The sequence below is a fragment of the Buteo buteo genome, chromosome 9 (assembly GCF_964188355.1).
Source record: "Buteo buteo chromosome 9, bButBut1.hap1.1, whole genome shotgun sequence".
Classification (NCBI taxonomy): domain Eukaryota; kingdom Metazoa; phylum Chordata; class Aves; order Accipitriformes; family Accipitridae; genus Buteo; species Buteo buteo.
Window position 1 is genome coordinate 46,763,683 of NC_134179.1, and position 14,377 is coordinate 46,778,059.

The following is a 14,377-nucleotide window of genomic DNA, read 5'->3' on the forward strand; positions in this document are numbered from 1 at the left end:
AAGAGCTGACCTATCTTACGATTTCCTTCTAAAATCTCCAGTGCTGCCGGCAGCACGGCCTCTCAGCTGATGACTTGGTGTCGCTCACGTTATTATTCTAATTTCCGGCAGCCTGAACTCCGCTACCAGCGTGTTACGGTGAAACGACATCTGTAAAGTAATCTTTCGTCCTCGCCCGAGGGTCTCTGAGCGCGGAAGGAGGCGCTGACTGCAAACGGCTTGGAGCAAAAAGACGCCGCCGACTTACCGCCCCGCTCAGGGGCACGACTCGCCGCTCTGCTTCCGCCGCGGTCCGACCCCCTGACCGCCCGCGCAGCCGCCGGCCGCCCCGCGGGGCTCCGCCAGCCGGCTCTGCCCCCGCCCCGGTCCCCGGCGAGCTCCGCCCCGCCCACCGGCCCCGCTCACCCGCCGGCCTGTGCTCGGTCTCCTGCGCGCTGCTCTGCCCGCCAGCGGGCAGCGCTGGCCGGCTCCCTCTCCGCGGCCATCCGGGTGCGCCTCGTTGCCCGGCGGCCAGTGCCGCGCCCGGCGGCTGCTGCTGCGCACACAGAGAGGTGCCGCCGCCCCCCCCCCCCGCCGCCTCGCCGCATCCTCACCTCGCCCGTGGAGGGCCTCGGCTGCGGGCAGCATGTCTGCTGTACGCAGGAAGTTTGGGGACGAGTACCAGGCAGTGGGCCTGGCTCGCAGCAGCGCCCGCAGAGAGCGGCAGCGCTTCGTGGACAAGAACGGGCGCTGCAACGTGCAACACGGGAACCTGGGTGGCGAGAGCAGCCGCTACCTCTCTGACCTCTTCACCACTCTGGTGGACCTCAAGTGGCGCTGGAACCTGCTTATCTTCCTGCTGACCTACACAGTCGCCTGGCTGGTTATGGCCTCGATGTGGTGGGGCATTGCCTACCTGCGAGGTGACCTGCACCAGGTGCATGACGACACCTACAGTCCGTGCGTGGCCAACGTGTACAACTTTCCCTCTGCTTTCCTCTTCTTCATAGAGACAGAGGCCACCATTGGCTATGGGCACCGCTACATTACTGAGCGCTGCCCTGAGGGCATTGTGCTCTTCCTCTTCCAGTCGCTGCTGGGCTCCATCGTTGATGCATTCCTCATCGGCTGCATGTTCATCAAGATGTCCCAGCCCAAGAAGCGAGCTGAGACCCTCATGTTCAGCCGTGCTGCAGTCGTCTCACAGCGGGATGGCAAGCTTTGCCTCATGTTCCGTGTCGGCAACCTCCGCAACAGCCACATGGTGTCTGCCCAGATCCGCTGCAAGCTGATCAAGGTGAGTCCTGGCGTGACAGCGGGTGGGATGGGGCGCCTGGGTTGTGGTGGGCGATGTGGTCAGGGCGCGGACCAAGTGCAACCATGTGCCCATAGTGTGGGGCTTCCCCGGTGCAGTCACTGCTGCTGCCTGCTGGTAGGCTCTGCCCTGCCCTGCCCTGGGGCAACCGCCCTGCCCCGGGGCAGCTGCCCTGTCCCTTGGCGTGTGGGTGAGAGGATGTGACTGGGGTGGTATGAATGGCTTCAGAAAAATTTGCTGCAGCTGCCCATAGTAGGAGCCATGCAAGAGCCAAGCAGGCATAGGGGAGAAGACAGTCTCATCAGAGACCTCCGAGAGGCATTCCAGTGGATTGTGAGGCTGGCAGGAAGCCAGTTTGGTCAGGAAGGATGGATGTGTCAGGATACAGGATAGCTGCAAGGAGGGATACTAAGGCATGCCCCTTAGGAGCTGACAGCTGGGAAAAAGAAATTGATTTCTGATGACATTAAATTAGGGCAAAGATCAACCTTGACCTCCTCCTCCACTTGGGGAAACTTGGGAAGCTTTAACTTGCAGTTTCTTACCCCATGGTTCCAGCCAGTGGCATCCCAGCATTTCAGAGGGATTGTGCAGGTTCTTTAGTGGAAAGGCCCTTTGATTGTCACCAATACCTATTTATTAATCACTGACGATGGTCAGTGTAATTCAGAAGGCAAGAAAACTGGAATCCAAAGGAGATCATAACCAAAAAAATAAAGAAAGCATCAGGAGATAGTAGAGTTTGGCAGGCATGGAAGTCCGGAAGATACATTGGGCAGGAGTAGAATGGAAGGAGAACACTGCATGCAGCGTGCCGAGATGAAGCAACATAGCAGCTCATAGCAGCTACATCTTGTCACGGGAGCATGCTTGATTAGGAGCATCAGAAGCTGGATCCCAGTGATGATGTCAATTTCAGAATACCATATTTGAATGTTGTAAAGGTTCTATATTCTCTACGGTAATCCTCTCTTTGGAGCAACTGTTTGGCCATTTTAATATTCTGCAGAAACAGGCATGATCCAGTAGGTGACAGGACAGTGGTAAATGCTAAAGGCTGTTTTGCTTCTGTTCTGTGCTGAATGCTTGACTGAGCTGTTAATTTTTCTTGCTGCAGAATACCATTTTAAATGGAGAATCTGCTAAGATTCAAAAAGAGGTTGGAGATATATATATATAGGGGAACAAGCTGTCAGGAGTTACAATGGAGCAATTTTTGTAGGAATTGGAGGCAGCTAAACCATTATTTTTATTGATCTCTAACTATTAAAAATTAGCAGAAAGCCTCCTCTAAAATACTTAATTCTGTCTATCATCCGAGATGGAATGTAAGTCAAAGTGGAATAAAAGCAGTGTCACAGTTGTGTTTTTACAGTGATAGTAATTCGCTATAAACTTGCTTTTGAAATAAGACACAAAACACACGACCTGGTGCACTTTCTGCTGATAATTCTACTGCTGCACAATGCTGCGATGCAGGTGATTGGGACAGAAAACACAAGGATATTTGATGGACCTGCTTGACCGATTCATCTTATGATAGCTGTTTCATAGACTAGACGATCAATCAGTGAGTAATATTTGATTTCTTTCAAACAATCATCATGCCCATGACTTCATCTTCAAGCTGCTTTGCGACCATAGCAAATATAAGCTATGGGCACAGCAAAGTTTAAAAGTGAATGTCTGTGTACTAGCTGTCCCTTCAGTCATTGCAAGGCATGGTATTAGTTCCCATGTCTTTCTGTAAGTCCTCAGTTCGTTGAGGTGCCTCTTGAACCAGACACACTGTTCCAGCAGTCATAGCAGCCGTTCCGGCAGTATGTGAATTTACATCAGCTGCTTTGAAGTAGCTTTGTGTGTCCTGTAAACTTACAGTGAATGTGCCAGAACTCGCTTAACATTTATCTTTAGCGAGTTCTGCCTTCTTGTGATTTGTGCTCTTTCCACAATGCTTCATGCAGTGCTGTTGACAGCTGATCTTGCTACACTTCTTCCGCACCGGATTAGATAGGTAGAATTTTTTTTACTGGTGTCACAGTGAAAGAATGTGAAAAAAATATGTCTTATCACACTTTTGAACTTGAGATAGGAGACATATTTAGTAGTGAACATAGTGTTTCGGTTGGACCAATGAAGCCCCGAGGATTTACCTTTGTAAAGAAAGTACACCAATCTAAATCTGTCTGAATGGCATTTACTGAAAGTGTGATATATGCCCTAGGATATTTGGTAGATTGCAGTGGTGTCACCACACTGTGCTGGCGGTTTTTTTGGTCCAGGGGACTGACTGCCTAGCAGTGTGGCGTAGCAATGTAATGAAAAAGTTGGGGGCCCTTTTTGGGCTGAGTTGTGGAGAGTTTGGAAAACAGTTACAAGACTAAGTGTGTATGTTTCAGCAAACACTTTTCCAGAAATCCAAGTCTTTCTAATTTACATTGAGTGCTCTAGAAGCAGGAAAAAGCAAAATTCTGGGCAAGAAATAGAAAGAAGCTGGTTGGACCTAGCTGCTGAAAATGTGCAGTTCCAGGTCCTGGTCTTTTCAGTGTCACAGTGAGCTGTATTTTAATGCCTGTTAATTCCTGAGCCTCACTAGTGTGCCTGAGGGATCTGGTGATAGCAGCAGCAACCAGTGTCCACCATATGGCGATCAGTATTGATTTTTTTAAAATTAGGTACGATACCTATTTTTATCTTCTCTCGATGGGACTACAGGTGTCACTGATAAACATGATGGTGTTGGTGTGTTAAGTGGTCTGTAAAGTGTTTCAGCTAGTAGTGTAAGACGTTTTGGTTCAGAAAGCTGAGGAATGTAACCTTATCGTAGCCTGTTTTCAACACATGCTAAGCAATAGTTAGAAAAATACAATTGTGAAGCATAGTAGCCATAGAGCCAGTGCTCTTTGGGTTATGACCAGCAGGCACCCATTCTTTGAACTGTACTAATTAATGGCTTTGAATAAGCTGAAAGCAAACAAAACTGTAACGAAAAGTTCACAGATGGCAGAGGCAGGCATTGCAAATAAGTAAGAAGACCCATTGTATTGTGATGTCAATAACTTGATAAGGAGGGCACGTGCAGAAAGTGCAAACAATATGTTTTTTTAATGTCACAGAATCATTCAGATTGGATGGGACCTTGGGAGATCTGTGGTCCACCTGCTCAAAGCATGGTGAGCTAGGAGGTCAGACCAGGTTGCTCTGGGCTTTTTCCAATCTGGTTTTAGAAACCTCTAAGGACAAAGACTGCACAGCCCTGCTGGGCAAGCTCTTCCACTGCTTAGTTGTCCTCACGATGGAAAAGTTTTTCTTCAATCCAGTCCAAACTTGTCTTGTTTCACCTCACACCTGTTGTCTCTCTTGCTCCCGCTATGCACTGCTATAAAGAGCCTGGCTCCATCTTCTTGATTATGTTCCTCTCAGATTTTAGAAGGTTGCTATTAGATCCCCCTCTATGCCTTCTCTTTTCCAGTCTGAACAAGCCCAGCTCACTCAGATCATAGTTACAGCTTGGGACAACTAGACTATATTAAAAAGTAGCAGTCACCCTGGGAATTATCCAAGCCAGAGCTCCAGGGATAGTGTCACTATCAAAAAACCATACAATTCTTTAACAGCCGTATCAAAGTAACAAGTTCATACTATTTCAGTAATGTAATATATAATAAATGTTGTTGCAAGCTACTAGTCTAAGGGTGGGGCAGAAGTGCAGATAGGTGAGATCAGGGTTTTTCCTCTCAAATACCAGAACTGAAAATATCATAGTACTGTATGGCAAATTAGCACATACCAGTTTAGCATTTTCTTGATTCCTGAGTTTCTCTACAATGTACTGCAATATTAAGCTCGACAGTCATCTGTCTTTTGTGTCCCGTGTTTTCTACTCCAATGCTTAATTAGTCCACCTGGGTATCAAAACAGAATTATGTGAATTCTGTAAATGAGTGAACTGAAATAGGGTTAATAATAATAAAACTGCATCGTGTCCAGTTAAAGAAGGATGTGCATAAACAACAGGGTTTAGAAAAGTGCCGAGAATAAATAAAGAATAGGAGCGAAGACTCAAAGGGCATAAAATGCTTGGTTAGACACAGAAACAGACTAAGTGATGATGCAATGGAAGTCTACCTAGTAATAAGAAACAAAACAAAGATCCAGTGGCAGAAAGTTAAAGGTGGAAAAATCCAGACGCGGTCTTTTTTTTCTTAGCTGTGAGGCAATTAACCTTCAGTGAAACTCATCTAGACCTTTGGATTCTCCATCTCTGGCCACATTTAAAATGAAAGCTGGGGCATTTCTAAGTAATTGTGCCCTTGTTCAAGCATGTATTAATTTGCAGAATTCATTTGGCTTTGTGTTGTGTGGGTGGTCAAAATAAAGAATGACAAGTGTTCCTTCCAAACTTGCTGCTGACAGTTTATAGTCCTCTGCCATCTTTTGTGATCCTTTGAGTAAAGCTATATATATGCAACAAAGGTCGCTAGCTAGGAGTCTTAATATATTAGAGCTATTAAGCTATCTTCATTCAGGTTAATTTCTTTTTATTTAACAATTTTTAAAAAAAATTCTTCATGCCTTGCATAAATCAGTCCTGTATGTAAGATACCAAATACCTCAAACAACCTTTTGCTTTCTCCCAGATCTGTTACTTCTAATCATCCTCGCTGGATTTGTTTACTATTGAGTGGATTTGATCGAAGACTCTTCCACAGAGAAAAATGGTTTGTAGATGAAACAGTTCTTAAGTCATTTAGGCAGCAGTTTGTGCAAATATGCACATCTTTGTCTAGGTAATTGTATTTGATAAAACTTCGGGAAATTCTGAGGTTTAGATGTTGGTTCATACAGCTCATGTTGAGCCTTGTTACCTTGGAACAAAGATCATATGTTGCCAACCAGTTTGTGCACCCGTTGAAAGAACAGCCAGGTGACAAAAGCAGTGGTGTAGTTTGCAGCTTAGTTCTGCGGGTTCCCTCAGGAAAAGAGAAAGGATGTTTTTGCAGTAGTTTGATTACACCTTTGCATATAACAGAGACTGTCACAATTGCTACGTAGTAGTGATTTTGATTGCTTTTAGTTTATAGCGCTGTCTTTTACCTTTCAAAGCACAAATAATCCATGAGAATGCTTTTACAAGCTATCAGCTGGTATTTTCCCTGTCCTCATCAGTAGTGGATAAACTGACTCTTGTGTAAGGGAGAACTTGGTTATTTAGATAGGAAGATTTTTTTTTTTTCCTCAGCAGAAAAAGACACATAGCACATAAATGAAAAAATGCATTGTATTTAATAAGGAGCTGTACACTACCAGCTACCTAATTGGTTATGTAACCACCAGTAAATACGAGGCAGTTAAAAATTCAGCATTTTTTAGATATAGGTGAAGTGGAGAGACAATATGAAGGTACACTAGTTGCTTAGGGATTTTTTTTAAAGACAGACACTTTCTTAAAAGAGTACCAGTCAGATCCAAGTAAACGGCAAAACTGCTAGCTTTGGCTTGCTCTCAGGACTAATGGATGGAGTTTCCAAGCAATGGAACCAATACATTTGTCAATACAAATGCAACACAGTTAAAACTATTTAGTAACTACAGAATAATCTACCATTTATAATCAATATTCGGCTTCTTAGAGAGTTAAGTGTTTTCTAATAAAGCAATAAGCAGACAGTATTTTAAATCGGCTCTGCAAAGCTTCTTAATTTTAATGGGCAATTTCCACCAGAGACCTTTAAAGCAATCAGCTGAGGAGCTGCCTGGCCAACTGATGTAATTTTCAGTTATAGTTTGAATACCAGGAAAATGGGGGAGACAGTATGCAGTGGGGGGAAGCTATCATATCAGTATTTTTATTGGACCTGTGAAATGACGTGAATAAGAATGGGGCACTTAGCTTAATAATGATTGTAAGTTCATTATTAAGATCAACATACAGTAGGTGGTACACGCACATTGGCAAGGGGTGATAGCATTGTTAATGTCGATTTGGATGGTTTTGTGGAAATGTCACTTAACAGATGTACTGTACAATTACTATGATGCTTATGTTTGAGTAGTACATCACAGTGTCTGTCAAACAAAAATTAGTAACATGTAACAATAATGAAACATGAGTTTAGGCAATGGGTTAAAATGTGCCTGGCTTGTAGATTTTATCCTCATTAATGGGAACTTTTGCCACAGGATATTCTTGGTGAACATCCATTATAAGGCGTGTAGTGTGGTACCTGATGTTTTTGTCAATAAACATATATATATATATATATATATATCTATCTCATAGTAAAGTTTGTAGATGATGATGAGATCTAGTGGCATGATAAGAAAAGTCAAAATTGGTCATATATAGTAGCCTTATAGTATTTAACATTACTTATATCACCATTATGAAGACCTCAGACCTCATATGTAGATGATAGTGTCATGGAAGAGGCAGGTTTAAACTTCATTGCATTGATTTCATGTTTTGTCTCACATGGTGATTACTAAAGCATCTTTTCATCTTTAGTCCCGACAGACACCAGAGGGAGAATTTCTGCCGCTAGACCAGTGTGAACTGGATGTTGGATTTGGAACTGGAGCTGACCAGCTGTTTTTAGTTTCCCCATTAACCATCTGTCATGAAATTAACTCAAAGAGCCCCTTTTTTTGTCTCTCACAAAGATCACTAAGAAGTGAGCAATTTGAAATAGTTGTCATCCTTGAAGGAATCGTTGAGACTACCGGTAAGATTTAGAATAATATGCATGCTCTAATTTTTAGTCTTTGCTTTCAGTCCTGATATTTTTAGCAATGCAGCTGTTAATCCTTTCAGGATGGTAATCCTGGATGCTCCAGAATATCCTGCCATATGCTACAGAGCTTCAGCGGCCTTTACCAGCCAGTAGGAGACATAGGGCTCCCCATAGGGCTCTGCATTACCAATGCCAATACATCCAAGAAGAGATGCACCCTGCCATTCTGAGTATGGCATGTGAAAGAGTACAACACCCTTATGAGACTCCTGTTTTAAGGACCACCATGCTGAAAGAACATTGAACTTTAAAAGTTGCCAGTGTTGCAAAATCACTTTCAGCCTAGCTTGCATTAAATTGAATGCAAAATAACAAATCCAGTTTTGCAGTACAAATACAGACGACATAGTCGCAAATATTGTAGGAACACATGGTTATAGGCAAATATGAGCAGGGCTTTTTTTTCTTTTTTTTTTTTTAAATTCTGTTACGGTGTTGTTCAGATGACAACTGACTTTGTGGCCTTGTCTTTTGAGGACTTAATTATTTTAGGAATCCTGTGACAATGCACTGTGGTTATGTAAGAAGTTCTGCGTCGAGGATCCATGTGCACTGTTAAAGTCCAAATCATTCAGCATTCAGTAGGTTCATCGATATTCTGATCTTCCTCTCCCTTCTTTTGAGTATTTGTTAAACTTTGATTAATCAAGGAGCATTTTCATCCTTCTCTCAACAAGATTACCAGTTGCTTGGTTCCTGCCTTAGAAACAGTGATGTTCTTTTGGCACAGCCAAGTGCAGTCTTCTCATGCTGGACAGGAAACAGAACTGACTGATTCCTATCCATGTGCTGGACTAAGCCCTAAACAAATACACAATCCACCAGGGCAGAACACTCTTTCAGGTCGAGTGCGGCAGTCTTTAGATCCCCACAGAGGCCTCTTCTCATCCTGCAACTGAACCATGTATCTTAGATAAGCGTGCATCATAACTGCACTTAATGCACTTACCTAACCGGGTATCGCAAGGGAAACATTTTACACTTGTCTGAGAGTTAATGTAGCAGTAACGGGAGAGCAAATAACAGTTTGGGCTTACTGACTGCTAATTCTGCCTCTGAAGAGTATCATGACAGGAAGTCTTAAAGTTCTACTCACACGGGATAGCACTCTTGTGCTGAGATTGCAACAGATTTGTTGGCTTGGTTAGAACACATTTTAGCTTGTCAGTTCACGCATGTAAATACCGCCAATGATGTATGTTCGCGCTAAGTGGAATAGATTCTTCTACAAGCTTTACAGCAGTACCTATGTCTTAGCATGGAAGAGAGCTGCAGTGTCTCTGCACAGCTTTTGTCTTGACATACTATTTGGAGAAAAAGTAGGAATGGAAGATCAAATTTTCCATTTAGCTTTGGCTGCCCCCGTGCCCGATCTTTGCCAGAGAATTCTGTAAGCCTCTGCCAAGCGATGGTTCTTTCTCCCAGGGTGACTTCCAAGAAGCAGCATTACATACAAGCTGTAAGATTGTTGTTGCTAGCAAGCTAATCCTGCCTTAATTTTATTTTTTGCTTTTATCAAAAGCTGCTTGCTTAGTGTGACTCTGCAATATTTAATGCAATATTTGCATAAAAATCTAGTCAATCAATTAGAGGGACTCCATGGACTGTTGGGAGATTGACTAGGAACAATTGTTCCATTTTATAATCTATAAATTTGTTAGCTTGCAGGCTACAATAGATTTTTGTCTGTCAGCCTTACCTTGTATTTTTTGTTTCATATGCCAGTCTACTTACACTTGAATGTCATGCTCTTGTCTCTGTTTCCATAGGAATGACATGTCAAGCTAGGACCTCATATACAGAAGATGAAGTTCTTTGGGGTCACAGATTCCTCCCAGTAATGTCCCTAGAAGATGGCTTTTTCCGTGTCGACTATTCGCAGTTTCATGCTACATTTGAAGTCCCCACTCCTCCTTACAGTGTTAAAGAGCAAGAAGAAAACCTGTCCCTGTCATCTCCTTTGAATAGTCCTGTCAATAATAACAAAACCAGAAGAGAACAGGTTTGTTCACTTGACTGTATTGATACTGCAGGAGAGAAAAACAGGCTCCCTTTTAAACTTCAGAAGATTAGCTCAAGAAAGGAAGACCTTCCAACAAGAACCCTCAGAATGATTTCCAGTAACACAGAGAAGACTTGCAGTACTGGAGATCTCTTGAAAATTCAAGAAATAAGTTCCATTTCTGATGGTGAAGACACTGATGAGATGATACAGCTGAAAGCCTTAAAAATAAATGCCAAGGCTTTGACTCAGCCTACTGTCAACCTCAAGTTACAGAAGAACCCTCCAAGTATGTGCACTTTAGAGATGAAATTGGAAGATAATTTTCCTGCCAAACTTCAAAAAATGAACTCTGATCGCCTCTTTTAAGAGCAGAAGCAACAGAAGTTGTTGCTAATGAACTGCGTTCGAGACTGCTGACCTGAAAGAGTTGTCTTACAGTGAAGTGATAATTTGGTTTTGCCACTTTCAGGAACAACGATCCTTTTTGTATAATTGTTCTGTACAGATCCAGCTTAGGTAGCATAATAGGACTTTGAGGCGCAGTAGGGTTAGACTGTTGTGCCAAAGAGATTGCTGCCCTAATGATGTTTATTGGCATGCTCGTTACAAATCTTTGTTGTCTTCCACATATGCAGATGCTTTTTCACAAAGCAAGGACCAGATCCTTAGTTGCAGAGTGAAATGTTCAGACATCAAGCCAAAAAGGGTGTAAAACCAGCTGAAACACAGTTTTGTGCAGCTCAGATCTTGGACTGTTCCTGCTGTATAGAACAGCAGAACACAGGAAGAATCTGTGATGCTTCTTGGTCATAGCCCAGTCCTGTCTCAATGACCTTGTTGGAAGGTGGCCTTCCTGTGCAGTCTAGTGGCATGCATCCTTCTTTCTCAGCGATTGTGGCGTGCCAGCTCTGTGCCCCCAGAATTCCGTTCATTGTCATTCAGGTAAAGGAAGCAATTTGCAATAGCCATTTGTGTCAGTTGACTCAAACGAGCTCTCATAAACATGAGGATCATTTATCCTGTCCAAAATTAGACCCCAGCATTCGATCAGGTGGATCAAATGTTGAATTTTAATGACCGTATCACCACTCACTGTGAAAGGAACTTGAGGTCAGTAGCTCAACTTAATGGTATGTCTCATATCTCAAGTTCATGAAATTTTAGTTTGGAGACATCTCCTAAGTAAATAAAAGCAAAGTGCTAGATAATGCTCAGTCATTACATGAATGGACAATGGTATGTGCACATCTCAGAGTTTTACTAATGAATGATAGGGTCTTTGATATTGCTCTTTTTTTTGGTTACATTTGCCTTCTCCATTTATGTATGATTCTCATTAATTTTGTAGATCTGACATTTATAATATTATGCAGTTTATTGCAGGGTAGAACTCTGTTTTAACATAGATATATTAATACACTGAAAGAAAAAGCAGCACAGGTCTGTAACATGTTAATTGTGCAGCTGGGAGAGGGCTTTCACTTTTTTGAATGTAATGGAGCATTCTTTCAAAGTGCTTCTGCTAATAATGGTGATTTACTTTCAATGCCTGAATGAATATTTTAGAAGATCATCCCTGGAATATGGCAACTGTATCCGTGGAAATGACCAAAAAGATGTCAGTGAAGATTTGCACAGAGGTGTTGGTGTTTTGGTATTCGGTATCTCTTTAAAGTGTCATATAGCTTTTTCTAAGGGTCTGGCCTTGAACAAGAGGGAAAAATGCTTTTCTGGTTTTGAAACAAATCTTGCATAACTGAAACTACTGTTTGCCTTACTGATCATCAGGAAATGGTGAGAACTAGACTTGGACTTTCTTAGATTTCCTGGGGTTCTACACTTCAGAATAACTGTGTTACTATTCAGCTATTCTGCTGTCCATCTCAGTCTGTGAAAGAGGTCATCTTTTTCTGGTTGGTAGTGAGCAAGCATAATGACAACTTGCAATTTTGTAAAATGCAATGTTCAGTACCTTAGCATGTACGGTGCTTATCACTAGCAGAGCACTCCCCAACAGAAGGATCAAATTCTGCTTTTGTTACGGGGACAGAATTCAGTCAAATTTAAAAGGGATTGCTGTGGCCATACCAATTGGCAACGCATGCCTCGATGACTAGAGCAGAGAGGTAAAGTGATATATCCAAGCCAGGGATGGCTTGGCTTGCATAAATCGCTACTTCTTGCTTTTGATTTCCTGCCTACGGTGTGAAACTGGGAAAGTGGTATTTCACACAGGAGTCAGATTTGCTTGTTGTTGTTCTTGTTTGTTTTCAACATTAATTTCAACATTATATGTGTGCTGAAATCTGTATTTTCATTTATTAAATGTATTGGTATGGGCTATTTAGATGACAGCGTTAAGTCTTGATGGATGATGACTCTCCCCACTCTTCAGAACAGCCAAAATTAGTATAAAGTAGAATTACATCCACCTTGGGTCTCAAGCATTCTTGTGAGTCAGTCAGCTCAGAGTGTGTTTCTAACAGACACAGAAACAATGGGCGAAAGTACCCTGTATCTTCTTTTCCAAGTAGTTAAGTGAAAAGCTGTTCTGCACATGTTATGCAACTGTCAGAGATGTAAGGCAGTAGTATTATGTGCTATGCATTCTAGAGGATGGTCCTAAGCTATTTTTAACTTTCCCAGTTCTGGGCTGCTCTCCTATAGCTGCAGAGTAGCTTTAGTTGTGGCCTCCCGTGACTTTCCTGTAGACCAGTCTCAGCGCTAAGCAGAATCTTCATGCTCTAAATGTATTGTATGAGAGCTTGCAAGCTGTATAGGGGTTTTCTGCAGTGCTGTCTGTGACAAAAAATTGTCGAAGTCCTTCTGGGAGCTGTATGGTGATTCTTTTCCTACTGCGTGAAGCAGAAAGATGTATTCCTGAGACTGAGGGCTCCAGAGTGCATCTCTCATAACAGTATTATTATTACTCCTCGAGGAGTGCATTTGCTCTGGAAGAGGGTAAGGATGAAGGAGTAGGAAAGCAAACTCTTACAAGCAAAATGACACAACAGGGTGCCCAGAGATACGGGAGGGCAAGGAGGAAGAACATAGCCAGCTTTGCATGGCCCCAGTGGGACACCAGGGGGCCCATACTGACTGCAGTCTTGTGTGACTGAGGGGTCACTGGTGCCACCAGTGACTCCTTCTCAGGTTGTTAGCGTGGCCCTGTGTACAGGCTGCTGAGGTCATCAACTCTGCACGGCACACAGGCACCCTGGAGAGCTTTACACCGTGTCATTCCTTTCCCCTTGGGCCGCAGCAGTTCTGCCGCTGCTACAGGCAGCTGCTTTCTCAAGGGCAAGGGGCTGGGATAAAAACAGGCTGCTGCATGCTCCAGTCAGAGTAAGATGCTGTTCTCTGGGGACCCAGTGCAGGGAAAGCTGAGGTGCTTTCTGCACTGCCCATGGCTCTTCACAAGGGAACCGTGCTCTGGTTTTAGCAGAAAAAGGTGTTGGTGACAGGCAGCCACGTATCACTGCACAGCTGTTTGGCAGGTGTCTTGTTCAAGTAGAGGCAAATTTCTTGCCTTGCAGTCTTGATGCCAAAACAATCAGGGATTCAAGTTACAAAAGCCTTTTGCCATTAAAGCAAGACAACAGCTAGATTTCTACCAGTGCTGTATTTCAGCTGCGGTGTTAGCTGAAAATGGTTTGCAGGCCAGGAGATCTTTAGAGGGGTCTGAATTAAAGAAACCGAGTGTTGAAGTGTTTGTTTTAAGGAGGCAAATTAGGCAGCCAAAGCAACTGAGATGCTTACCTGACACATTGGCAGAACGGCCCAGCCAGCCTACTAAGTACTGTGTGTTGCAGGCAGGAAAGTGCAACTGTGATGCTTGCTGGCAGAGAACAACAAGGAGTGCAGACCTATGCTCCTGTACAGAGCAAAGATGGAACCTCGAGGGCTCTACGGTCATCTGCTGAGGACTACTAATATCCCGACAGGCCTCTTTGCTATCCCTGCTTCACGGCTGATTACTTTGCGCGCCGGAGGGCGGGGCGGTAACTAACACCATGCAGCGTCTCTTCGATAAGAGACGAGCCCCGCACAAGAAGCCTTGTGTGCGTGCAGGATTGGGAGAGCAGAGTTCTGATGGCTCAGAGGTGAGGAAAGGTGCGCCCACCCCAACCGAGCCCCAGGGTCGCCAGGGTATCGCTCGCTTGCAGGTGGGCCGCTGGCATCTGGTGCGCTGGGACGCGGCGTTTCCTGCTGGACAGAGCTGCCCCTCTGGCACAGAGCAGCTTTGGGTCTCTTGTGGCCTGCCTTCAGGCTGTCACCGGAACC

General features: G+C 43.8%; 1 protein-coding gene across 2 annotated transcripts; it reads left to right on the forward strand.

Moving 5' to 3' along the window:
* Positions 1-606: 606 nt before the first annotated feature.
* On the forward strand, positions 607-12,451 carry LOC142034839 (G protein-activated inward rectifier potassium channel 1-like). 2 transcript variants are annotated; one of them, XR_012651755.1, is made up of 4 exons: positions 607-1,276; positions 5,935-6,015; positions 7,803-8,019; positions 9,858-9,877. XR_012651755.1 is itself a non-coding variant. In XM_075036664.1 (3 exons), the coding sequence occupies exons 1-3, from the start codon at positions 626-628 to the stop codon at positions 10,457-10,459; spliced, it is 1,470 nt and encodes a 489-aa protein (XP_074892765.1). In that variant the 5' UTR covers positions 607-625; the 3' UTR covers positions 10,460-12,451. The 2 variants fall into 2 exon arrangements, 1 of the variants encoding a protein (XP_074892765.1); XM_075036664.1 differs by lacking the exon at positions 5,935-6,015 and having other exon boundaries at positions 9,858-12,451.
* Positions 12,452-14,377: the final 1,926 nt, after the last annotated feature.